The 25,442-nt window shown below is 50.2% G+C and overlaps 1 protein-coding gene and 1 non-coding gene across 8 annotated transcripts in view; both read left to right on the top strand.

Moving 5' to 3' along the window:
* The window catches only part of EFCAB12 (EF-hand calcium binding domain 12), a 65,891-nt gene that overhangs the window by 14,486 nt on the left and 25,963 nt on the right, over positions 1-25,442 (top strand). For 3 of the 7 annotated variants that reach the window (XM_063602571.1, XM_063602570.1, XM_055110426.2), the window contains exons 1-4: positions 15,099-17,073; positions 17,177-17,664; positions 19,526-19,626; positions 23,042-23,202. Coding sequence is in view for 1 of the 7 variants with exons in the window: in XM_014344378.5 (XP_014199864.1) it covers positions 1,227-1,383; positions 5,284-5,480; positions 7,805-8,018; positions 12,276-12,429; positions 14,100-14,156; positions 14,828-15,086 (1,038 nt within the window). In the remaining 6 variants the exon portion in view is untranslated. Of the gene's footprint in view, positions 1-1,226; positions 1,384-5,283; positions 5,481-7,804; positions 8,019-12,275; positions 12,430-14,099; positions 14,157-14,827; positions 17,074-17,176; positions 17,665-19,525; positions 19,627-23,041; positions 23,203-25,442 lie in introns of those variants that run through there. The other 4 variants (XM_014344378.5, XM_055110424.2, XM_055110428.2 and 1 more) reach the window with 4 other exon arrangements.
* Positions 19,318-19,456, top strand: LOC112439460 (small nucleolar RNA SNORA7). Its single transcript, XR_003027737.1, has one exon. It is a non-coding gene; the product is annotated as a small nucleolar RNA SNORA7 (small nucleolar RNA).

The raw sequence follows: 25,442 nt of genomic DNA, 5'->3' as shown, positions 1-25,442 counted from the left end.
ACTTTAGGGAGTTGACTGTGATGTCTTTCGTGGTTTTAAATTATTATCAATTTTCTCACACATGTTTTATGACATGTAATTATCTCAACAACATTTCAAAGCATTTAAAGATAATAGTCTTTAATCTCCATAACCAAAAGTTTAAATATTACATTCTTTAGCACCAGGAGAGTTCATTTTTTTGTTTATTTGTTTGTTTGTTTGTTTTTTGAGACGGAGCTTCGTTCTTGTTGCCCAGGCTGCAGTGCAATGGCACAGTCTTGGGTCACTGCAACCTCCCTCTCCCTGGTTCAAGGGATTCTCCTGCCTCAGCCTCCTGGGTGCTGGGATTACAGGCATGTGTCCCCATGCCTGGCTAATTTTGTGTTTTTAGTAGAGATGGGGCTTCACCATGCTGGCCAGTCTGGTCTCGAACTCCTGGCCTCAGGCATTCCACCCACCTGGGCCTCCTAAAGTGCTAGGATTACAAACGTGAGGCACAACGTCCAGCCAGCACCAGGAGAGTTCTGATCTTACTTAGCTCTGATCAAGTTAGTTCTGATCAAGGCTAGGCGCAGTGGCTCACGTCTGTTTACCCGGCACTTTGGGAGGCCGAACCAGGCGGATCACTTGAGGCCAGGAGTTTGAGTAAAGTTCAGTGAACAATGACTATTGTCTAAAGAAACTGAAGAACAAAATCATATTTCCTTTAAAACTTTTCTTCTTGAATATCCAATGTTTCTGGCAAGCATTATACACCTCCAGAGTTGCTCATCATCCTTAAAAGAATGAGGTGTATAGTATTCTTGATCCCATTTTCCAGGAATTAAGGGAGATTTATGTGTTACTTGTATATAGGGATGATCCACATGTGAAATCATGCTTCGTATCCAGCATGGTAGATGCTGCCATTGAGACTGGTAGGAAGTGGGGTGGGACCCTAGAGGAAGAAGAAACCCACTCTATAAAGATGGTGACATCTGGACTGGACTTTGAAGGAGGGATAGGAGTTTTTCAGGCAGAGAAGGGGAACTGCCTGAGCAAAGGCAAAGGTAAGAAAGTGCAGAGTTCATTCAAGGACCGGGAAAGGGCTCTGAGCTGCAGCAGGGACCTTGGGTATAGTAGGGAGTGGTTGAGGATGAAACTGGAAGCAGGATGGGGGTCTGAGGAGGCTGGTAAGGCCTTGGCCATCAGAGCAGGATGTTTGGATGGGAGCCTGCTAATCTGAAGGTCTTCTCTCTCCTCAGGTCGGAGTCCCTCTGAAGAACCAAGAGGTGGAGGATATAGTGATCTACCTCAGCTCTCTTGGGAAGCACAACACCATCACCATGGATATCCTGGCCAATACCTACAAGCAGTGGTCTATGGCTCAGCAAAGGAGCAGCCTGGCCACTGCAAGGGAGCGTGCGTACCCCTCCCCATCCTGTGCCTCCACCTCCCCATCCTGGGAGCAAGCATGGTGCAGGCAGCCTTGGCCTCTCCTCCAAACTCACTTCCTCAGTGTGTTCCCCAGTTTTGGCCAACTGTGGTTTGGCCAAGCCTCTGGAAATTTTCAGGCCCAGAGATTAACTAAGGAGTAGATATTCCCTTGAGTGCCCAGCTACCACTGTGTCCATTCAAAGATAAATGAGTCCCAGCCCTTGTTCTTAGAGGAGATACTCAGCCCACCAGAGCCCACCTGAGAGGCTGAGAACTGACCCAAATGGCAAGCCTTTCCAGAGACATTTATGTGTGTGGACACTATTAATCCATAGCTTATTGATAAAATTCTTGTTCAGAACCAGAATTAGCACATGTTTACAGTTTACTGGAAAGTATATTTTGGTATTCTGCTATCAGGGGTATTATGGCAGGGTTGCTGTCAACAGTTGTAAAGGTTGTGCATGGCTCAAGTTCCATCTGCCAAGCAATACATTTGTGGGGCCACATCTGTCCAGACAAGGCACAGAGGCAAATTAGAAATGGACTTGCTAAAGCTCTGGCTGTGAATTTACTCTACAACACAAAGGTGCATTGTATAATATTTCTTTATATCTTAGTACCATTCTTGTAGTAAACAAACAAACAAACAAAAAAGAACAATTACAACCACCCACCCATTCTAGCACCCTTCCCAAACATAGCCACAGCTTTGTTTTTCTAAACGAAACAAATCTTGCTCTGTTCCCATCCACCAGGTTGGCAGGAACTTAATCTCATGCATGTTTGGGGCTTCCTTGTCCTCCCTGAGTCACACAGGAGCCCTGGAGGAGGCAGTGGAGGGGTTTCCTAACAATGGTAAAGATCTGGGGTGAGGCCGTTGGAGTTTACAGTCACACCAAGAGGAGTTACTCAGCATCCTCACTGGAGTGGCTCATTTGGGGACAGCAGGCAGCTCAGAGCATCCATTCCTCAGTCCTCCAGGAGATTTTCAATGTCCAGTCTCAACCAGCTGTCCTGCAGAGAAACTATCACCTCCCAAGCAGGGTCTCTGCCTCTCTCAGAGCTCAGGGAAACTCAGCACCCCAACAGTCGCTCCTGCATGTGTCACCACCCCAACAGTAGTAATCTCCTTTATGTCCAGCACATTTTTAAGGTCACCTCAAGTTGGGCTGCTTTCCCTCTGATACTCTTTGTGCCTTTTTGTTATAAATTACCAAGCTTATCGTTATCTGTGTAGCTGGCTGCGAGTCATTTCAATGACCACAGTGTGCTGTGATGCATATTCGCAGCAGAGATATTTTGGGGCCTGTTATTTCCCAGTAAGTAAACACAAAGCCAAGCAGCAGACCTTTGCTCTCATGGTGCTATTTTGGCGTCATCACTGAGTTCTTTTTCCCTGGTGAGCAATAGTGGGTAAGATAGGTAGACTGGGGTGTGTAAGAATTAAAGAAAGAGGAAAGAAACAGGAAAGGTGGCTCAATAGTCAAGGACAGGTTTATTTTAGAGAAAACAAACCTGAGAGGGGCTGCTGGCTGAGTTAGGTCAGAGCCACACTCTCTTACAGACTAAGAGTTTTTAAGGATTCACGGTGGAAGAGTTTATCAGAGGCTTGGACTGCTTCTCTGTCTCTTTGTTGTGTTTATCTGGGAGGCAGAGTTGCGTGTCTGTTTCCATACATCTTTCTGCAGCTGCAGGCATATCCCCCAAGTCTGCTTTTAGCTTCCCTATCTTAGTGCACCTGAAGGGAAAGGAATGTGCTTATTAAGGCCCACAGTTTTACTGGGGCCCATTGTATGAGGGTGAAGTTTGGCAGTCACCCAAGAGACTTTCCCCTGACCTCCCTCTGTGCCTGAGCTGTCTTGTCTGTGTTTTACTGTCTGCTCTTTCTGGCTGCTTATGTTAGAAGAGAAGTGATTTCCTTGAAATGCATGAGGCTAGAAAGGGAGCTGGAACTTAAAGTGGCGGTGTTTGTCCCAGATGACGGTGCTCCTGCTCTGTCCGGGTGTCTCTCACTTTGTCTAAAGAGGCAAGAGTTTGAGCGTCTTGGCAGGGGTGCCTTCTTCCAGTAGTTCTTCTTGCAGTAGCTCTTCTTCATTCTTGCAGAATGATCTCAGTTTATCCTTTATGTCCGCAGAGGTCAGGATTACTATTCCTGCTTTACGAGGAGGAAGCTGGAGCTCAGAGAGGCTGAGCCACTTGTTCACAGCCTCAATAGAAGGTGGTAAGGTCAGGATATTATTTCAGCTTGAGACAATGAAGGTCTGAACCAGGGCAGGGACAATGGGATTCTTTCATTCATTGGAATCTTTGTTGAGCAACTACTATGTGCCACTTCTAGAAACTGGGAACACAGCAGTGGGCCAGCCAAAGCCCCAGCTTTTGATGAGCTTGCACCTAAAGGGCTGGTGGTCAGGGACGGCCTCTCTGAGAAGCAGACATTGGAGCCGACATCTGAGTGATTGACAGGAACTAGTCTTGGGGGAAGCACAATCTAGGCAGATAGAACTGTGAAGGCAAAGGCCCTGGGGTAGGAAAGCTTGCAAGAGACAGAAGGTGGTCAGGGTGGCTGGGTGGAACGGGTGAAGGGTGAATGGTACGCCATGGACCAGGTGGAAAGGCAGCTGAGGCCAGATGGTATAGCAGGGCCTTGTAGCCCAGGGAAAGGACTCTGGGTTTTGGTCTAAATGCTGTGGGAAGCCAAGGGAATGAGGCGATCTGGTCGGTCGGTCGGTCGGTCTGTCTGTCTATCTATCTATCTATCTATCTATCTATCTATCTATCTATCTATCTAATCTATCCATCCATCCACACATATCCAACATAAGGAGATCCATGCAATGGGGTCTCCTTATGTTGCCTAGGCTGGAGTGAAATGGCTATTCACAGGTGTGATCATAGCTTACTGCAGCCTCAAATTCCTGGGCATAAGCAATCCTCCCACTTCAGCCTCCTGAGTAGCTAAAACCACAAGCATGCCACTGCACCCTGCTTTATATATGTATACATATTTTTTTGGTGGGGGGGAATGGAGTCTTGCTCTGTCATCCAGGCTAGAGTGCAGTGGTGTGATCTCTTCTCACTGCAACCTCCACCTCCCGGGTTCAAGCAATTCTCCCGTCTCAGCCTCCCAAGTAACTACTACAGGTGCACACCACTGCACCTGGCTAATTTTTGTATTTTTAGTAGAGACGGGGTTTCACCGTATTGGTCAGGCTGGTCTCAAACTACTGACCTCAGCTGATCCACTCGCCTCAGCCTCCCAAAGTACCCTGCTCTATATTTTTTGTTTGTTTGTTTGTTTTTGAGAGGGAGTCTCACTGTGTCACCCAGGCTGGAGTGCAGTGGCAAGATCTCGGCTCACTGCAACCTCCAGGTCCCAGGTTAAAGCAATTCTCCTGCCTCAGCCTCCCGAATAGCTGGGACTACAGGCACGTGCCACCATGCCCGGCTAATTTTTTGTATTTTTAGTAGAGACGGGGTTTCACAGTGTTAGCCAGGATGGTCTCGATCTCCTGACTTCATGATCCGCCCTCCTCGGCCTCCCAAAGTGCTGGGATTACTGGCGTGAGCCACCGTGCCTGGCTATACTCTATATTTTTTAAAGATCCTATTTGCTGCTTGGTGAGACAGGGTGACAGGACGAGAATGGCAGCCAGAGGGCTGGGGTTGGTGCAGTAAGGGACGCCATTAGTGGAGATGGAGAGGAGGGCCACATCTAAGGTACAGCTTAGGTGGCTTAGGTGGGCACTGCCCAGACGTGTGGGAAGGGAGCGGAGGGGTGGCCTGGTGCCTGCTGGGTGACACTGGATAACTGCTTGGCAGGTTCCGTGGCTGGGCACCCTCTTAGTCCCTCCTTCCTTCATCTCTTCCCTCTGACTCCAGGTTATATCTTGGCCAAGCACAGAGATTCCCTGAAGGGTCCGCTCAAGAAGCAGGAGGTGGATTCAGCCCCACAGCTTCCCAAAGTGGACCTACTGACGGTGCCTGCAGTCGACACGCAGATGGAGGCGCGGCCCATGACCCTGGAGGAGATGGAGGAAGTGGGCAAGCGGTACCGCGAGCGGCAGCGACAGCACAAGGTACCTCGCCAGCGCAAGGAGAGCATGCGGCTTGGGGACTGGAGCAGCTGGGGTTCAGATCACCGCAGCAGCACCACCCGCTGGCTGCAGAACCCTGGGGAGGGGGGTCTTCACCTCTACAACCACCCCTTCTTCACGTCCCTCATCTGTAAAATAAGAACAATACCTGCCTCCTGAGGTTTTTGTAAAAGGTAGTAAGATCCTGTTTCTGAAACTATCACGTCCCCCTCTCCCTATTCTTTAATTATGACTTTTCATCCTTAGACCAGGCCTGCATTTTCATCACAGCTGGAATCCAGGCACCTGGCACAGGGCCTGACACTGGGTAGACTCTCCAGAAATACATGGCAAGTGAAGGAAGGATTGATTGCATGAATTAGCTTGTCCAGTAAACATTTATTGAGAGCCTACCATGTGCCAGGCACTCTTCTGGGTGTTATAGTAAGCATAACAGTCCATGCCCCTAGGAAGCTGACAGTCTGGTAAGGGAGGCAGACAACATCAATACAATACTACATATAAATATTCATATATAATATAGTCTGGGAGTGGTGTCTCGCACCTGTTAGCCCAGCACTCTGAGAGGCCAAGGTAGGAGAACTGCTTAAGCCCAGGAGTTCGAGGCCATCCTAGGCAACATAGGGAGATCCTGTCTCTACAAAAAATTTAGAAAGTTAGCCTGGGGTGATGGCATGTGCCTGTGGTCCCAGCTACTCAGGAGGCTGAGGTGAGAGGACTGCCTGAGCCCAAGAGGTTGAGACTGAAGTGAGCTAAGATCGCACCACTGGACTCCAGCCGAGGGGAAAGAGCAAGATCTTGTCTCAAAAAAAAAAAAAAAAAAAATTATATACAGGCCAGGTGCAGTGGCTCATGCCTGTAATCCTAGCACTTTGGGAGGCCAAAGTAGGAGGATCACTTGAGGCCAGGAGTTTGAGACCAGCCTGGGCAACACAGCAAGGCCCCGTCTCTACACAAAATTTTTAAAAAATTAGCCAGCATAGTGGCGTGTGCCCGTGGCTCCACCTGCTGAAGAGGCTGAGGCCAGAGGATGGCTTGAACCTGGGAGGTCAAGGCTGCAGTGAGCTATTATTGCACAGTACACCCCAGCCCAGGCTACAGAGTGAGACCGTGTCTCTAAAAAAAAAAAAAAATTAATAAACACAAATATATATATATAATTAAAAATACATATTTGTATTTATACCTATAATATTTGTATTTGTACGTATAATAAAATGGCAGATATTGCTAAGTGCTGTATCTACTAAGATTTGATTCAGTTGCATGACAAGAAAACCCAAAATGTTTGAGCAGGGACCAGCAAAGTTCCCCTGTAAAGGGCCAGATAGTAAACATTTTAGGCCTGGTGAGCCATATCTTGTCTGTCGCAACTACTCAGCTCTGTGTTGCAGCAGGAAAGCAGCCACAGACAGCACCTTAACAAATGAGTGTGGCTGTGCTCCAACAAAACTTTATTTATAAAAACAGCTGGTGGGCCAGATTTGGCTCATGGGCTGGTCTTTGCTGATTCTGGTTTTAGAAGCTTTAAAAGTTAGGGGTTTTTTTTTCCTTGTTAAAAAAAACAAGGTGGTGGCAGCCAACAAAAGCAGCTACCTGCTCCGCTAGCCTCCTCCTATCTTAGCTCATGGCTTTCACCTCAAGGTCACAGATGGCTACTCCTAATTTAAATGTCACTTTTCTTTTCTTCTCTTTTCTCTTCTCTTCTTTTCTTTTCTTTTTTTGAGACAGTCTCACTCTACTGCCCAGGCTGGAGTGCAGTGGCTTGATCTTGGCTCACTGCAGCCTCAACTTCCCGGGCTCAAGCCATCATTCCACCTCAGCCTCCTGAGAAGCTGGGACTACAGGCGCACGCCACCATGCCCAGCTAATTTTTTTGTAGAGACAGGGTTTTGCCATGTTGCCCAGGCTGATCTCGGACTCCTGGGCTCAAGTTATCCTCCTGCCTCGGCCTCCCGAAGTGCTGGGATGACAGGTGTGAGCCACCTTGTGGCCCCGCGAATGTCATTTTTCAATAGGACGCCTCTAGGGCATGTGTACTGTGTTTTACCGTATATGTTACACAATCATGTGTGCACACCTGCACACCCGTCTACAGGGCTGTGACTTCAGAACCTGAGCTTCTGAACCTGAAGTCTTCACTGACTTCAGAACCGGAACTGCAGCCCCACTGGACGTTGGTTGCCATCACCCCTCATGGGGACCTCGCAGGGGAGAGGTCGATGAGGCACTGCATCTTCCTTCTTCTGGCCAGGAGGAGGGACACAGGCGAGAGAAGGGCAAGCCCCTTTCTGCTTCCTTCGCAGCTCACGATCCCCTCCATCCAGTACACGGAGCAATGTCACCTGGTGCGCTGTGGGAATCGGCACTTTGATGAGCACTGCCTCCCGTCCACCATCCACGGGGATATGAGGGAGCTCATTGACTCGGCCCGCAGGCACAACTTTCTGGTCTACCTGCAATGCTGGAAGCTCTGTGAGTCCTATGGCCTCCTGCTGACGGAGGACATCCTCATGAAAGGTAAGGGCCTCGGTGGCTGGCCCTAGGAAGATGCCAAGGGAACCCCAGAGCTGGGGCGAGGGTGATGCCACCCAGGGCACCCATGCAGCCATTCAAGCCACTGTAGTCTCTGATGGGGACATTGGGAATAAGGCGGAGTGGGGGCGTGGAGGAGAAGAGGAGGAGCCCAGTCTGTTTTGCTGCTAGATGGGATTTCTAGAACACAAGGCCCGGAGGTCTGGGTTCCACAACTGAGATTTGGGGGTCTGGATTCTTGAACCCTGAGCTTGGTGAACCAAAAGCTCATTCTAGAGTAGAAAGCTCCAAGGACAGGAGTTCCAAGTGAGAAAGCCCTGAGGTTGAACAGAAAGGAAGAGTTGCAATGTTGAAGAGGGATATTTGATAGAAATGATAACTGCTATCAAAACAAAGCCTTTCTCTAGGCCAGGCTGTTGCTTGGTTCTTCTGCAACAAGCAGTGGGGTATGAAAGCACGTGGAGACAGGACCTGCTAAAGCCCTTTGAGCAGAGAGCGCTCAGACTCAGCCCTGAGATTTCCACACTGCTTCTTTCCTCTGCTTGGGTGGAAAACACGTTTTCATACATCCAAGCTGGTCTGAGCCCACTGTGTCTCTGGGGGGTGAGCACTTTTAATATGTGGGAGCGGAGAAGGGCCCAGCCCCGAGATGACAATTTAGCAATGCCTGCATTCCAAACTTGTGAATTGGTGAATGTATAAATTTGTTTTGTTTTGAAATGGAGTCTCACTCTGTCACCCAGGCTGGAATGTAGTAGTGCGATCGTGGCTCACTGCAAGCTCCACCTCCCAGGTTCAAGCAATTCTCCTGCCTTGGCCTCCTGAGTAGCTGGGACTAAAGGTGCACACCACCATGCACAGCTAATTTTTGTATTTTTAGTAGAGATGGGGTTTCACCATGTTGGCCAGGCCGGTCTTGAACTCCTGACCTCAGGTGATCCACCTGCCTTGGCCTCCCAAAGTGCTGGGATGACAGGCATGAGCCACCGCACCCGGCCTGGTGAATGTATAAATTTAATGGGCAGGATCTTCTCTGTGCTTTAAAAACATGAAGGAGCAAGCTGCACTTGGGGGCAGAGGTTTTCTCCTAGGAACCTCTGCCTAGGAAGGAACTTTGGCCATACTGGGAAATGTAGCTTTCTGAGAAAGGAACACATCACACAGGGAGTGGTGTGACTTACGTGAGAACTAGACTTTACAGTCACAATTGATTATTACCATCTTTTTCCCAAGAGGGAGGGAAACAAGCGCTAACTTTATAGGGCCCTGGGTCTTCTTAGATTAGTTTGCTAGGGCTCCTATAACAAAATACCAGTCTGTGGACTGCGCGGCTTCCACAACAAGAATTTATTTTTCACCGTTCTGGAGGCTGGAGGTCCCAGATCAAGATGCCAGCAGGGCTGGTTTCCAAGGCCTCTCTCCTTGGCTGGCAGATGGCTGCCTCCTTGCTGCCTCCACACAGTTTTTTCTCTGCACATGCACACCTGTTGTCTCTCTTGTGTGTCCACATTTTCTCTTCTAAGGACACCAGTCAAATTGGATTAGCACCCACCCATGGACAACCTCGTTTTAGCTTGATCATCTCCTTCAAGACTTTATCTCCAGGCTGGGCACAGTGGTTCACCCCAGTAATCCCAGTACTTTGGGAGGCCAAGGCAGGCGGATAGCTTGATCCTAGGAGTTCAAGGCTGTGGTGAGCTATGATCATACCACTGTACTCCAGCCTGAGTGACAGAGCGAGACCCTGTCAAAAAAAAAAAAAAAAAAAAAAAAAACCACCAAAATCTCCAAATGAAGTCACATCCTTTTTTATCCCCCCCTCAACGGTCACATTCTAGCAGCGTGAAGTGGCTCATGCCTATAATCCCAGCACTTTGGGAGGCCGAGGTGGGTGGATTGCTTGAACCCGGGAGTTCGAGAACAGCCTGGGCAACATGGCAAAACCCCATCTCTACAAAAAATACAAACATTCATCAGGCATAGTGGCATGTGCCTGTAATCTCAGCTACTCAGGAGGCTGCGGTAGGAGGATCACTTGAGCCTGGGGGGTCGAAGTTGCAGCTAGCCGAGTTTGCACCACTGCACTCCAGCCTAGGTGACAGAGCAAGACCCTTTCTCTCTCGCTCTCTGTCTCTCTCTCATACACACACACGTGCACACACACATCACATTCTAAGGTACTAAGGATTAGAATTACGACATAAGAATTTCGGGGAGACACAATTTGGCCCATCACAAGTGTATACAGGGGAATGTGGTCAGAGGCTGTCAGGAACACAGGCAAGCAACTTCAGTGGTCATTGTCTCCCACATGTGCTACCTGGGTTGGGAGGGCAGAGACAGAAGGAGATCCTATAGCTCTGGATGCTGACTTTTCACCAAAACATCCCTCCTTCTTCCTTCCTTGGGGAACCTCACCTTTCCGGATTATTTACACCATGGTCTTACGCAGTGGTGGAGCTGCAGCTCTGTCTTCTCAAATGCAGGCCAGCTTGCCGTGTGCCCTGGACTGCTCCTCTGGGTTAGGTCTTCCCCTCTGTGCTTCTTTGTCTGTCCCCACCAGAATATCGAGCCACTTTTTTTTTTTTTAAGAGATGGGGTCTTGCTTTGTTGCCCAGGCTGATCTCGAACTCCTGGGCTCAAGCAATCGTCCCACCTCAGCTTCCCAAAGTACTGGGATTACAGGCGTGAGCCACTGCATCCACCCCTGGCTTCTGCTAGCTGCTGGGTTCCTACATGAGTGAGCTTCACCTGTCTGCAGGATCTCACGTTCATGGGCACACAGGAGCATCCTGTGGGTGGGACTAGGCCCAAATCCATCTCTGACCACTGTCTTGGCCACTTGCTATTCGGTATCTTTATGACAGAGGCCTGATCTCCTATAAGCAGAGAGGCTCAAATATCAGGACTTCCAGCTCTGTGTTCTAGACTAGACCTTGGTGGCTCAGACTCCAGGCTTCAAGCTCAGGAGCCAGAATTCTAAACAAGGTCTCCCCCTCCCCTGTGAATATAGCTTTATTGGCTTTCCACCCTGGTTTTGGCGATAATACTTGCTCATTTGAATTTTTTGAAAACATAAAAATCAAAATTCCCCAGCCTGAGTTGGCTGTTGTGAATATTTTAGTGACCATCCTTTCACAAATCTCTTTTCCTTTTCCATTTACAGAAAATTATTTATATAACTCATTTTTAAATCATACTTTAAAAAATCATGTGTACCTTTTGAAAATATTAATGTTACATATCTCCCCCTTCCCTCTCCTTCCTTCTCACCTCCACAGCCCCTTCCCAACCCCCAAATAACCAACATTAACTAGCTGGAGTGTAACTTCCATCACTTTTTCTAGAACATGAGCTTTCATGTGTTGCCAGCTTAAGACAAGCACTGCTTGATAGTTGCAGAAGGTGGAGACCCTGGCTCAGTATTTTTTTTATATTCAGCACATCTGAGAAAACTCTCCCAAGGATCTCCATGAGATTAATTCAAGACAAGGAGAAAACTGCCACCAAACAAATCCAAGTGGGCCGGGCACAGTGGCTCATGCCTGTAATCCCAGCAGTTTGGGAGGCCGGGGTAGGTAGGATGGCTTGAGCCCAGGAGTTCCAGACCAGCCTGGGTAACATAACAAAACCCCATCTCTACTAAAAATTTAAGAAATCAGCCAGGCATGGTGGTGCATGCCTGTGGCCCTAGCTACTTAGGAGGCTAAGGTAGGAGGGTCGCTTAAGCCCAGGAAGTTGAGGCTGCAGTGAGCCATGATCTGTACTTTAGCCTGGGCGACAGTGTGAGACCTTGCTCAGAAAAACAAAACAAAACAGAAAATTGGTCTAAGTTAACCTTGTCAAGTCTTGGTCAAATCCTCCTGCCTCCTGGGACAGCTCAGACCTCATTGCACCGGGGCCTTGGGGGCTTTGTTGTCCTTGTTATGAACAAGCCCCCCTCATCTGTAGTCCCCTGAGCCATATTGTCCCAAGGCCCCTTTCCTGGCATCACACTACAGCTATATGCATGTCACCACTGGGACAGTGGTTCAAGGGACCCCTCTGCAGTATTTTTGCAACTTCCAGTGAATCTACAACTATTCGACAATAAAAAGTTACTATATAGATAAGAAGAAAACGTCTTAAAAATGTGAATTTAAAAAAAAAAAAAAAAAAAAACACCTCCTCTGACCCCAGAGGCTTAGGGAGGGATGGGCAGTCTGGGTTGATGGCTGCAGATGTTTCTCTTGCTGTCCACAGCCTTGCTGTACCCAGGAGACAAGATCATTTTCCAGATGGACAAAGTGTGCCCCATCCGGCAGCCGGGAGGCTACTACTCTGACTGGAAGGTCTTTTCTCCGAATCTGGCTCTGCTCCGGTCCCAGGGCCCTGGCAAGTCTAAGAGGACTGACAAGCTGAGTTTCGGACCCCCTTTCTCCCTGCCTTGGCCTCCTGCTCCATTGCTATCCCTTCAGTGTGGGGGCTGGAGGCTGGAGTACCTGGGGCGCCATGCTGTGCTTGCGTCTGCATCCTAGGGCAGCATCCCCCAACCTGACTGCTCACTGCAGACTGGCCAGTCCCGGGTCACCCTTGGCGCATGTCTCAGGATCATGGCCTGCTGGCCTCAGCTCCCACACAGCTACCCTCCTGACCCCAGTCCTGCACAATCATAAGGTTTCTGGAAAAGATGAAAAGGAGAGCCTCCTTAGAGAACAGGGCTGGAGCGAGGGCCTTCACAAATCCCCAGCCAGGTGTCAGGGCCCTGCAGAGAACAGGGGGCAGCCCTTTCTCTGCCCTGCCACCTTGCAGCGGCCACACCCCTTCTCTGGCAAGAGGTGGGCTTGCAGCTCGTGGGAGGATAAAAGAACATTTCCCCGGGACCTGCCTCCAGCCCTTTCGAGAGGCCAACCTGAGTCTTCTCTAAGAAAATGGCCTCCTTTGGTACTCTAAAGCCTGAGCTACCCAGATTTGAGTCAAGCAGCAGGTGACAACCCGTGGGCAGCATCCGTGCGTGACTGCAGAGGAACAAGGCAGCATCCCTGCAGAGGGAGGGGCGCGGCATGGGAGGAGGAGAGCCCAGCTGGCCGGATACCATGAGGTGGGAGGGGCCTGGACCTGCCCCTGCTTCTAGACCCCTGCCAGCTGCCCACTGGGTGTGTGGCCAGAATGCCTGCAGTGGGACACAGCAGGGCCCTGTAGAGATCAGACAGGCCTCCAGTTAAATGGACAAGGCACTTCTCTGAGTCTTAGCATCTTCATGTGTAAAGGGGCCTAGTAGCTCCTACCATACACTATGAGGATCAGATGAGAAAGAGTGTCAACATCTTAGCAGGGACAGCACTCAATCAATGATTGTCGTTGTTTTACCTTGCTCTGGTTGGGGCATCTTCAAGTGCAGGAGTAGGCCCAGGCCTGCAGGTGGGTCCTGGCCATGACACGGGCTGTGACTTCCTTCCAGCCCCGGGGTGGGCCAGGAAGTGGCTGGGAACCCAGGAAGGGGATTTTGGTCCATGCTTAGGTAGGCCATAGCTAATAAAGGATAAAGAGAGTTCTCTTAGGTCAAGGAGAGACGTTGACTGTATCTTGCTACTTATGGTTGATGGAGGCTGGGTGGGAAAGAGTGCCGTGAATGATTAGTGATGTCTGTCAGGCTCAGGGTTGGAGGGGAAGGGGGTTAGATTTCACCACCTTCGTCCTCAGGGCTGGGTTAAGCTCTGGAGTGGGGAGTGGGAGCCAGGGACCCCAAAAGGATTTGGCAGTGACTTACTGAGCCTCCCTTGTAACTACCCTGAGAGGTCTCTATTCTGCACCATGAGAAAACCAAGGACGAGAAAGGGGAAGTGACTTGCCCAGGTCACCTGGCCAGATTCTGAGGGTAGGTCCAGCTGACCCAAGCCCACTGTGTTCCCCTGGAGCATGGAGGCACAGAGTCAGGGTCCACCCCAGGTGGAAGACATTTTTCTTTCAGAGCTCTCGTTTGAGATTTAGAAACGGGTCCACCCCTGCGGCCCTGACCTACTCCCTAAAGCCCCATTGGCCTGGATTTCCACTCTCCTCACAAAATGTCTCTCTCTTCTCCACTAGGAAAACGCCAAAGAAAAGCAAGAAAATGCGCTTTAAGGAGTTTGAGGAATTTACCAGGTCTGTGGCAATCATCTAACTCCACAAGGAAGGAAGGTGGGAGGAGGGGCAGCTTCGCCTGAGACAACTGGGACTCTGCGCTCCTGGCACAACAGCTGGGGCTCGGTGCCCTGGCCTGAGAGGCGGTGACACAACACAGAGAGGGCCAGGAGGCATTGCTCTGGGGCTTTCCATGTGTTCACTCACTCAGATCCTCCCAACAGCCCTATGAAGTGACACTAAGCATATTCATTTTACACAGGAGGAAACTGAGGCACAGACAGGGTAAATATCATGCTCAGAGTCGCACATCTACGAAGTGATGCAGTGGGGATCTGAACCCAGCTAGGGTGGCTGCAGGGGCCGTACTCCAAACACCACATTAAAATGCCTCCAGATAACAGATGGTTTGCGCTTAAGACTTTGAGTTTAGAGGCATTGGACAAGGAATGAAGCCTGCACTTGGCCACTTGCTCAGTGTGCGACGGCCTCTCCAGGCCTCCGGGTCCTCACAGGTGAGGTCGACAGGATAACAGAGCTGACCATATGGAACTGTGGGGAGGACTGAGGTGCTGAAGTGCTTGGCACAGTGCTAAATCTCCACTTTGGTCACAGTTGGTGGGCTCTGCGATGAAGCCTCAGCCCTGGCCTGTCTGCCATGACAACCATCCCTGTGTCTTCTTGTTTTCCAGGAAGCTGAAGGTGAAGAGGTCCAGTGGTCTGCAGCAAACACACCCCAATTCCTTCTGGCCGGGTCATCTTCTGGATAAGCTGCAGCTCTACCTGCCCACTGTGGCCACAGACCGGAGCCTGGCGCTCTTCAGTTGTGTTCAACACCAGCCCCATGTCTACCCAGCCACCTACCACCCTGACCACTGGTGGCCCCTTAGGAACAAGAACTACATGACCCGCGCCCATTATGATGCCGCCAAGGTGTACTACATCAACTAGAGCTAGCCAGGTGTGGCCGGACCCAGCCTTCCTGGGCCAGGGGCCAGTGCAGCCAGCGGCCCAGAGCCCAGACACAAGAGGAGTGTCAAAGAGTCAAACTAAAGAAATCCTTTCAAAGAGGGATGGACCGGGGGCCAGTTCCCTCTGGACTCAAAGTGTCCAGTGTCTCAGAGGGTAGATGTGTCCAAGGAATGACGTGCAGTTTTTGACTATTTCCCTCCCCTGACCTCTGCCCTTTCTACATAAAGCAGGTTGGAGTTTTTCTCATTTCACCTGTGACCCAGCTGATGTGATTTCTTGCTCAGGAGCTGTGACCAGCGGGGAGACCTTGAGCCTGGGGAAATACAGGTACATTCCCTGGGCTATTCCAGGGATGACTGCAGGCCACCTCCAGCCTCTTGTCCCGGGATCCCAGTGGGGAAACCTTGAGCCTGGGGGAATACAGGTACGTTCCCTGGGCTATTGCAGGGATGACTGCAGGCCACCTCCAGCCTCTTGTCCTGGGACCACAGTGCCCACAGGGAAGCAGTGTGGGTACCCCGTACTCTCCTCTGTGAAGTGAGGTGGCAGCATGTCCCGTACCCCACAAAGACTGAGCCATCAGGTTACTGCTTCCAAATCTCTTGGGTCTTTGGAAACTGAAGGCAGGCTCTGTGGTTCATGAACCCTCCCAGTTGATGAACCCACTTGACCCGATCAAGACCTTTTCTTTCATGACATGCATCATTCAGGCTGCCATTAGTAATGTGCTTCCCTGCTCCGCATCCCATCTCACTACATACAGCCTGCAGGATAAGCAAGATTCATGAGGTGTGGAATAGCCACAGATGCAGCAGGGTTCTAGCCCCAGCACTACGGCTTGCCAGCTGTGTGACCTCAGACATTCCACTTCTCTGGGTCTCCTCAAACTCCCCATTCCCCTCACACCCAAAAATCTCACCATGGAGTTGTTAACACACCCTTCTCACCTCTCTCTCATTCAGTCATCAATACAATCCAGTTTAGCTTCTGACCCCATCTGGTCCCTGGAACTACCCCTGTCAAGATCGCCAGTGACATCTGTACTGTGTTCCAGGAGTGGAATCTAGGAGGTTTTTTCCCTCCTGAAATTTGATTTTCAAAATAATCTTAAAAACAAAAGCTAAGGGCCGGGCACGGTGGCTCACGCCTGTAATCCCAGCATTTTGGGAGGCCAAGGTGGGCAGATCACCTGAGGTCAGGAGTTTGAGACCAGGTTGACCAACATTGTGAGACCCTTGTCTCTACTGAAAATTAAAAAAATTAGTCGAGTGTGGAGGCGTGGAGGCGCACACCTGTAATCCCAGCTACTACGGAGCCTGAGGCAGGAGAATCCCTTGTCCCTTGAACCTGGGAGGCAGAAGTTGCAGTGAGCCGAGATCTTGCCACTCCACTGCACTCCAGCCTGTGCGACAGAGTGAGACTCCCTCTCAAAAAAAAAAAAAAAACTAAGTAAATCAAGAACAAGTTTAAAAGTTAGACAGTAGCCAGAAACAATGGCTCATATTTGTAATCCCCGCTACTCAGGAGGCTGAGGCGAGAGCTCGCTTAAGACCAGCCTGGCTAAAACAGTGAAACCATAACTCTACAAAACAACCAACAAAACAAAGCAAGGTAGTTTAGACTAATGGTTAGAAGCGTGGAGCTTGGAGTAAAATCTCCAAAATTCTCCTTCCACATATGCAAAATAGAGACAATAATAGGTTACATTATAGAATTGTGGTAGGCCCATCGTACGTTAGCGGTTCCGGTCTCATTACTATTTACTATGTAAATTCAGTGAGGGAATTTTGGGAAGTCGGTCTTGATCTCTCCTGACCGCTAGGAGGCGCACTTCGGAGTAGAGGAAACAAGGGCGGAAATAGCCCAAACGCTAGATTGGCTTCAACTTCTGGCGGAAGTAGATTCCTCGCTACACCAGGTCTCAACTCAGAAAGAATTCCAACTTTCTAACTAGTGCCAAGGGCAGGTAAGATAAATTTTCCTTTACATTCTTAGATATTACTCTCTATTAAAACAGTTAAATTCGGCATTTCTGCAGCACTCTTTCTTTGACATGTCTTTTTTTTAAGGACCCGGAGCCGGAAGTGCTTGCCTTTTCCCTGTCAGGACCCAGAGGTTACCTCCCATCAGCCCCGGCGTTCTCTCATCCCCTCTCTCTTCCTTGGTGCTTCTTTTTCCTGCTCGGTGAGTTTGTTTGTTTGTTTGTTTTTGAGACAGAGTCTCACTTTGCTTCCCAGGCTGGAGTGCAGTGGTGCGATCTCAGCTTACTGCAGCCTCCGCTTCCGAGGTTCAAGCGATTCTCCTGCCTCAGCCTGCCAAGTAGCTGGGACTACCGGCGCCCACCACCACGCCTGGCTAATTTTTGAATTTTTAGTAGAGAGTGGGTTTCACTATGTTGGCCAGGCTGGTCTCGAACGCCTGACCTCAAGTGATCCGTCCGCCTCGGCCTTCCAAAGTTCTGGGATTACAGGCGTGAGCCACCGCGCCCGGCCTGAGTGAGTCTTAATCCGTGGCCATCTGCGTTCCTGCAGGCTTCATCTGGCCCTATGGTCCCCTGGTAAGGAGGCCTTCCCTACCACTCTGTGTCTGTGGGTATTGTCGGCTTGCTGGAGCGCGTACACGAACAGAGTGAAGCAGGCAGCCGGGGTGGTGGTTGGGCTTTGCGTCTATTGACGAAAAGAGTCAAACTGTGTAAAGTATTTGAAAAGACTTATTCTGAATCCAGTATGAGTGACCACGGCCCGTGACAAAGCCCTCAGGAAGTCCTGAGAACATGTGCCCAAGGTGGTTGGGGTGCAGCTTGGTTTTGTACATTTTAGGGAGGTGTGTTGGGGGGCCTGGTCCGGGCTGTTGGTAGATTTGACAATTGGTTGAGTTTGTCTAAAGACTTGGAATCAACAAAAAGGAATGCCTGGGTTCAGATAAGAGGTTGTGGAGACCAAGGTTCTTATTTATGCAGAGGAAGCCTCCAGGTAGCGGGCTTCAAAGAGAGTAGATCGTAAATGTTTCTTACCAGGCCTGAAAAGGTGCCATACTCTTAGTGGAGCCTCTCCTGGCTCAGGGAGAAGACCTGGAAAGGGAGGGGGATTCACTACAGGACGTAGATTGTCCCCACAAGAGACAGCTTTACAGGGTCGTGTCAGAATATGTCAAAGAAATATATTTTTGGGTAAAGTACTTCTGTTTCTTTCAGGGCCTGCAGTCTGTCATGTGATGCTATACTAGAGTCAGGTTGAAATTTGGTGTCTTATTGCTACAAAGTCTGTTTTGTCAGTCTTGGGATCTCTTTTAATGCTAACGCTGGTCAGCTGTGCCTGAATTCCATAGGGAGAAGGGCATAATGAGGCAAGTTCGACCCCACATTCCCATTATGGCTTGAACTAGTTTTTCAGGTTAACTTTGGAATGCCCTTGGCCAAGAGCAGGAGTCCATTCAGTTGGGTGGGGGGCTTAGAATTTATTTTTTGGTTTATACCGTGCTTACTGATGTTGGCCCACATGCATTCATTCATTGCCATGACCCCACGTTCCTTTCCTTCTAGTCTGTGACCCTAGGGCTGCTGCGGTGGGACTGCAAAAAAAAAAAAAAAAAAAAAAAGATGGGGTGCAGGTCAGCTCACTCAGTTGTTAACAGAGATTTTGATCGTCAGGAGCTCTGGGAATATAAAGATGAAACTTCCCCCTTGCCTTCAAGGATATCATGGGCCAGAAGGCAAAGTTGTTTTGAATACGTGGTTCATTGAGTACCCAATCTGTGCCAATTGATGGCTGCAAAGAGAACAGAAGGGGTGCTGCTGTAGGAAATAAATGAATGGCTCAGAAGACCACACTGAGGAAGTTGTGAGTTGATAATGGAAGATCTCCAGGTTTGAGGCATCCTTAGAGGGATATGATGGTTTTGTGTGTGTTGGGGGTGTGGTAGCACAGCTGCTACCTAGGGAATTAGAAGGTTTTCTTTATTGAACATTTACCCTGTGACAGGTACTGCAGGCATTCAGCACACAATGTCGTCTCCATTTTACAGGTGAGGAAACTGAGACTCCAGTTCAAGTAGATGGTCAAGGCCAGTACTACCGGAAGGACCATCTGGGGGTTCAGACATTGGCAGGGTGGGATTTGCTGCCCCTTGCAAATTGAGAGTGTCTTGGGGTCAGTTTTGATTTGCTCAGCTGTTGGCATTCTTTGGGCTCTGAGTGGGTGAGGTGACCCTTGACCTCCTGGGATCGCATCTGGAGACTGCCTAGTATTCTGCCAGCTTCGGAAAGGGAGGGAAAGCAAGCCTGGCAGAGGCACCCATTCCATTCCCAGCTTGCTCCGTAGCTGGTGATTGGAAGACACTCTGTGACAGTGTTCAGTCCCTGGGCGGGAAAGCCTCCTTCCAGGATTCTTCCTCACCTGGGGCTACTTCTTCCCCAAAAGGCATCATGGCTGCCCTCACATCCCTTGTGAAGCCCAAGATCGTCAAAAAGAGAACCAAGAAATTCATCCGGCACCAGTCAGACCGATATGTCAAAATCAAGGTGTGTGGTCCTGGGATGGAAATGGGTGTGGGATGAAGAAAGGAGTTTCCAACAGGCTGCCAATTTCTGACATCACCTAGTCAGGATTACCTTTGACCGATGAACTGGTTTGTGGAAGAGCTTTCTGTGGAAATACAGGTCTCCCCCAGTGTGCCCTAGTGCTGGTACTTACGTCTCTTGATGTGTGAAGTGAAACTTTAATGAAAAGGGACACTTGGCCGTTTTGATGTGTTTGGAGGGCTTTGCATTTGTATCATGTATTTTGGGTTGCCTTATGACAGCAGGATCCCTATTTTATAGACAAGAAAACTCAGAGGTGCTGAGAGCAGTGTCTGCACCTGTGCTCGCCATCTCAGTATCTACACAGTCCCCTCGCATCCCATTGGTGTCTCCATTTCTTGGGAGTGAGAATGGCGGGGGTGCCTGCCTTCCTAGTGGCAAAAGCCACGAGCTCCTGGTTTTTCCCACCAAAAAAGCATGTAAGGAAATAGTGAAGTCCTATTACCAAAGGCAACTACTGTGTGGCATACTTCCTTTTCATTTGGTCCTTTTTTCCCTCCCCTAAGGAACAGTTGGCAGTCTGCACAGACGCTAACCCACCTGTGTATTATTTCCTTCAGCGTAACTGGTGGAAACCCAGAGGCATTAACAACAGGGTTCATAGAAGGTTCAAGGGCCAGGTCTTGATATGATGCCCAGCATTGGTTATAGGAGCAAAAAAAAAAAAAAAAGCCAGAAAGCACGTGCTGCCCAGTGGTTTCCGGAAGTTCCTGGTCCACAATGTCAAGGAGCTGAGAGTGCTGCTGATATGCAACAAGTGAGTTGGGTCCATCTCTGGTTTCAGGGGTCTGAAGTTTGCATCTGTGCGGGCACTTCTGGCAGGAACTCTGGAAACTCTTGGGATGCATTTTGGGAAGTTGACATTCTCTGAGGGAATGTGAAGTCATTCCTTACAGGAGTTTAGAGAATGCTTGTTTGGGGCCAGGTGTGGTGGCTCATGCCTGTAATCCCAGCACTTTGGGAGGCCGAGGTGGGCAGATCACCTGAGGTCAGGAGTTCGAGACCAGCCTGGCCAACTTGACAAAACCCCATCTCTACTAAAAAGACAAAATTAGCTGGGCGTGGTGGTACACGCCTGTAATCTCAGCTACTCAGGAGGCTGAGGTGGAAGAACCAGGAGGAGAGGTTGCAGTGAGCTACGATCGCGCCACTGCACTCCAGCCTAGGGCGACAGTGAAACTCCATCCCAAAAGGAAAAAGAGAATGCTTCTTGGGGAGTTCAGTGTGTTTCCTTTGTTGGAGAGGGGAGAGACTTTTGTCCTCATAGCTGTGGAGACCCAAGACCAGAAAAATGGACTTTGCTTGACACAGTGAACACAGCAGTAATCACCGGTTTTCAATATAATATCTTTTGGCTGTTGTTTCCAGAATGTTGCTTTATTTATGAGGGAATTTGGGGAAGATCAAACATAGGCCTCAGACTTTAAGAGGCCCTTTATGCTTTGGTAAGGGGTATTTTCAGGGGTACGGAGGCTTTACAACCAAATGTGAACTAGAGGGAGAATAAGAGGAAGACTTTGTGGACAGAGTACTTTACACAAAGGTGGAGAGTGCAAGGAGGGGTCACAGGACGTTAGTGCTAGGTAGTGTTTACGGTTTGTTTTTAGAGACGGTTTCTACTCTGTTGCCCAGGCTAGAATGCAGTGGCCATTAACAGCTATGATGATGGCCTGCTGCACCCTCGAACTACTGGGCTCAAGTGATCCTCCTGCTTCGCCCTCCCAAGGTGCTGGGATTACAGACATGAGCCACCATGCCTGCACAAGAACAGCAGGTTTAAAAAACTAGGCAAGCTCACGCCTGTAATCCCAGCACTTTTGGGAGGGCGAGGTGGGCGGATCACAAGGTCAGGAGATCGAGAGCATCCTGGCTGACATGGTGAAACCCCGTCTCTACTAAAAATACAAAAAAAAAAAAAATAGGCAAGCAGAGGCAGCAGGAGCAGTCTGTGTGGGTACAGGGGCAGTCTCTGTGTGTGCGCAAGGGTAGTCTCTGTGTGAGTGTGTGTGTGTGTGCAAGGGCAGTCTCTATGTATGTGTGTGAGTGTGTGTGTGTGCAAGAGCAGTCTGAGTGCAGGGGCCGTCTCTGTGTGTGTATGTGTGTGTATGTGTGTGCAGGGGCAGTCTGTGTGTGTGCAGGGGCTAGCTCTGTGTGTGTGTGCAGGGGTAGTCTGTGTGTGTGTGTGTGCAGGGGCCGTCTCTGTGTGTGTGTGTGTGTGTGTGCAGGGGCCGTCTCTGTGTGTGTGTGTGTGTGTGTGCAGGGGCAGTCTGTGTGTAGGGGCCGTCTGTGTATGTGTGTGTGCAGGGGCAGTGTGTGTGTGTGCAGGGGCAGTGTGTGTGTGTGTGCAGGGGCAGTCTCTGTGTGTGTGTGTATGTGCAGGGGCAGTCTCTGTGTGTGTGTGCAGGGGCAATCTGTGTGTGTGTGTGTGTGTGTGTGTGTGCAGGGGCAGTCTCTGTGTGTGTGTGTGTGTGTGCAGGGGCAGTCTCTGTGTGTGTGTGTGTGCAGGGGCAATCTCTGTGTGTGTGTGTGTGCAGGGGCAATCTGTGTGTGTGTGTGTGTGTGTGTGTGTGTGTGTGTGTGTGTGTGTGTGTGTGCAGGGGCAGTCTCTGTGTGTGTGTGGCCTCTGCTCAGCTCCTGGGAAGGGGCTTCTGATCCTCTGTCAACATCAAAGGAGCTGAGCCTTGAAAACCTATCTCAGCCTCCTGGTCTGAATGCAAAGCCATCGGACTCTCTTCCTGGGGCATTTGGTTATGTAAAGCCCTGCGCCAGGTTCCCAGAGTGGGTGCTTCAGCTTTGGGCAGCAGTGGGTCCTATCTCTGGGAACACCGACAGTGACTCCTTGTGTCAGGCAGGTGGGTGTCAGAGTGTCCTCATTTCATAAACAGGGACATTCAGAGGCCTTTGGCCCTTGCCCAACGTCCTGAGGCCAGAGAGCAGTGGAGTGAGCCTAGCCGTCCACAGGCTGTCCCGCCCACATGCTCAGGATGCAGGGACTCACCGTAGGAAGACGCGGAGAAGATGAAGGGCTGGCGGCAGTTGATGCAGACGTTGCCCAGGTTGTTGAGCAGCGGGTTGTTGGTGGAGCAGCGGTAGCACAAGGGCACCAACTCCTACAAAACAGCCACGGACTCCCGAGGGGCCGGGGCAGGCACGTGTCCTCCTCCCCCTGGACTCTGGCTTCGGGCCCCTGGGGCCTGGCTGCTAAGAGGAAAGGCCACCCGGGTGGGCAGGCAGGGAAGGGGCGCCGGGCCCAGGAGCTCCATGCCATGGGGAAGCAGGATAAAGGCCTGCCGAAATACCCAAGCCCTGTCACTTGGGTCCCTAAGAGGTGGGCATGATTATTTCCATCTTGCAGATGAGAAGAATAATGTCTAGGGTGAAGGTGAAGCACCCAGCCCAAGACTCAGCAGCCAAGAAGTGGCCCAGCGCTCTTTATACCACGGGTGCAGGAATTCACACAGAAAAGTGGAGGCCAAGGCGTGAGAATTCCTCAATGACTGCCCTCTAAAGGAAGAGGTGAGTGTGGGGCCTGCTCTGAGCGCTAAACACAGGCAGTCTCTGTGTCTCCCAAGGAACCCAATCGCTATCACATTTGCTTTAAATATTTAGAGACGCACGATTTGTTTCCTTGTCAGTCAAAGCCAAGAGGTGGCATGTGATGACATGCTGCCAAATGCTCAGGGCACAGACGGAAACTTTCATGTCAACCCTGACATAGTCACCACAGATCTCAATGGCCTTGACGTGCTCTCCTGCTGAGATTTACATCCCCACGGTGACTTTGGGCTCTTTCATATTTCTGGCCCAGTCAGCCTGTTTGGTGATTAGCATCTTTATTTCTTTGGGGTCTCCAGATCCAAAGAAATCCTGAGGAAGCACAACAAACAAAAACACTCTGGATCAGAACTTCCTGTGCCACCGTTACATCAGGCTTTTCTAGCAGCAAGGGCGGGCTCCACATGGCTGAAGCAGGCAACCAGGAGGTAGGGCTGAGTTGGGGGAGTCCCAGGTCTCGGGAAGAGTGATCTCAGGCTGCCCTGCAGGTGTTCCTGGGGGATCCTGGGACAGCATCAGGGACGCTGGCCCCCAATGCTTCCTTCCCATCTCACAAATGGGCATTTGTTCATCGGCTAAACAACACTTTCTAGACTATTTGGGGCACTGCACATGAAGTCTGCAGGGTCGGGGGTTCATGATCAGGCTGTCTCTCTCTCACATAGTTTGGTAAATACAGGACTGTTCCTAAACAGCAATGAGACAACCTGGTGCACAATTCCACATATCGAGACCTGTTGTCTTTATTCAGATCATATGGGTGACACCACATGCTTCAGAGTGAGGCTGAACATGGGTTCCCCTAAACTTACACAAACAAAATGACTTACAGAGTTTGCCGGCCCTCCATGCCCTCTGTGAGTCACCAGCAAACATTCTGTGCCCTGAACTAGAGAATCATCACATTGTCTTTGCCCCAGTTACTTTCCTGGAACAGATAACAAGCAAACCTCTCTCTGGTTAGTTGCTTCTCAGCTGAATGGTTAGGGATCCTGTGCTGAGGTCAGGTCTGCAGGGGTGAAAACCTGATTCGACAGTGGGACAGCAGGAGGCCATGGGGGGATCTGAGGCAGGGAAGGTGCTCAGGAGAGGACCTGAGAAGGAAGAGATGGCTGTGGTCCTGGAGGCTCAGGGATCAGGCCTAGGGCCTGTGTTCCTTCGGCCTCAGCATACCTCTGAAGCGGTATGCCCAGCTTCTCTGGGCTGGCCCTACAATGTGTGAGAAACAGCCTCAGAACACCACCTCTTTTCAGGGTAGTTACCCAAAATACACACGTGGGAGTTTGCCAGAGTTGAGGCAGCTTTTAAAGGTGGAGCTTTTCAAAAAGGGAAACTGGGAGCACTTACAGCCCAGGTCTATGTTACTGGTAAGTGGTTTGTCTCAGGAATAATGTACCCTGTGGAGAGTACTTTGTGTCAGCCTCACTGAGAACAAAAAAAGCACTCCTTTCCCCATGATTAACACTCATGTGTCAGGAAAGTACAGTCAATGTATGCTAAAAATCCACTTGAACAATTAGCTCGCTTTTTTCCCTCATTTGCTTTCAGGGTAAATGTGCTTTCAGAGTATTAGGTCGGCCTAATATATGATACATTTTAAGAAGGGGAGGAAAGCGCATTGTATACCCTGATGCTGGGACCCAATAGAAGACAGGCCCCCTGGCTGGCCTTTGGTTCTCCCTGGAGCTGACAAAGGGAAGGGGCTTGGAAAGCAGCCGCTGTCCCCGCCTAGTTTGGGCCTTTACAGACACACCTTTCCTTTTGGCAGCTGCTATGGTGCGGATTCTCTATGCCAGCACGAAGCTGGAAACCCTGCCTACCTGGCTGGTGAAATGAGGGTGGCAGCTGGAGGAAACAGTCATCTTAGGAGACTAGAAATGTCCTTCAAAGGGACTTCAGTGAGTGCTCAGGGGACTAGGGGTGACTGTGTTAAGAAGGGTTAGAGGTTGAGAGGGAGCCATGAGCTTGGGTCATCACCCCAGTGAGACCATCCAGGCACACAGCTCCCAGGCTTGGGAGGCCGCCTCCAGTCCACCAGGACCCTCAGGGAGCTGTGACTTCATTGAAGCTGGGTCTAAAGGCTTCCTTCAAGTCTCAGCAAACTGGGTTTTCAAAGATTTTTGATCCCTGAAGCTAATTTACACGTTATGTGGGGCCATGGCAAAGACTTGGCCCTGAAGTGGACAGAAAGAGGCTGTGCT

Source organism: Pan paniscus, chromosome 2 (assembly GCF_029289425.2).
Source record: "Pan paniscus chromosome 2, NHGRI_mPanPan1-v2.0_pri, whole genome shotgun sequence".
Lineage (NCBI taxonomy): Eukaryota > Metazoa > Chordata > Mammalia > Primates > Hominidae > Pan > Pan paniscus.
This window is presented reverse-complemented; position numbering and strand designations above follow the sequence as displayed.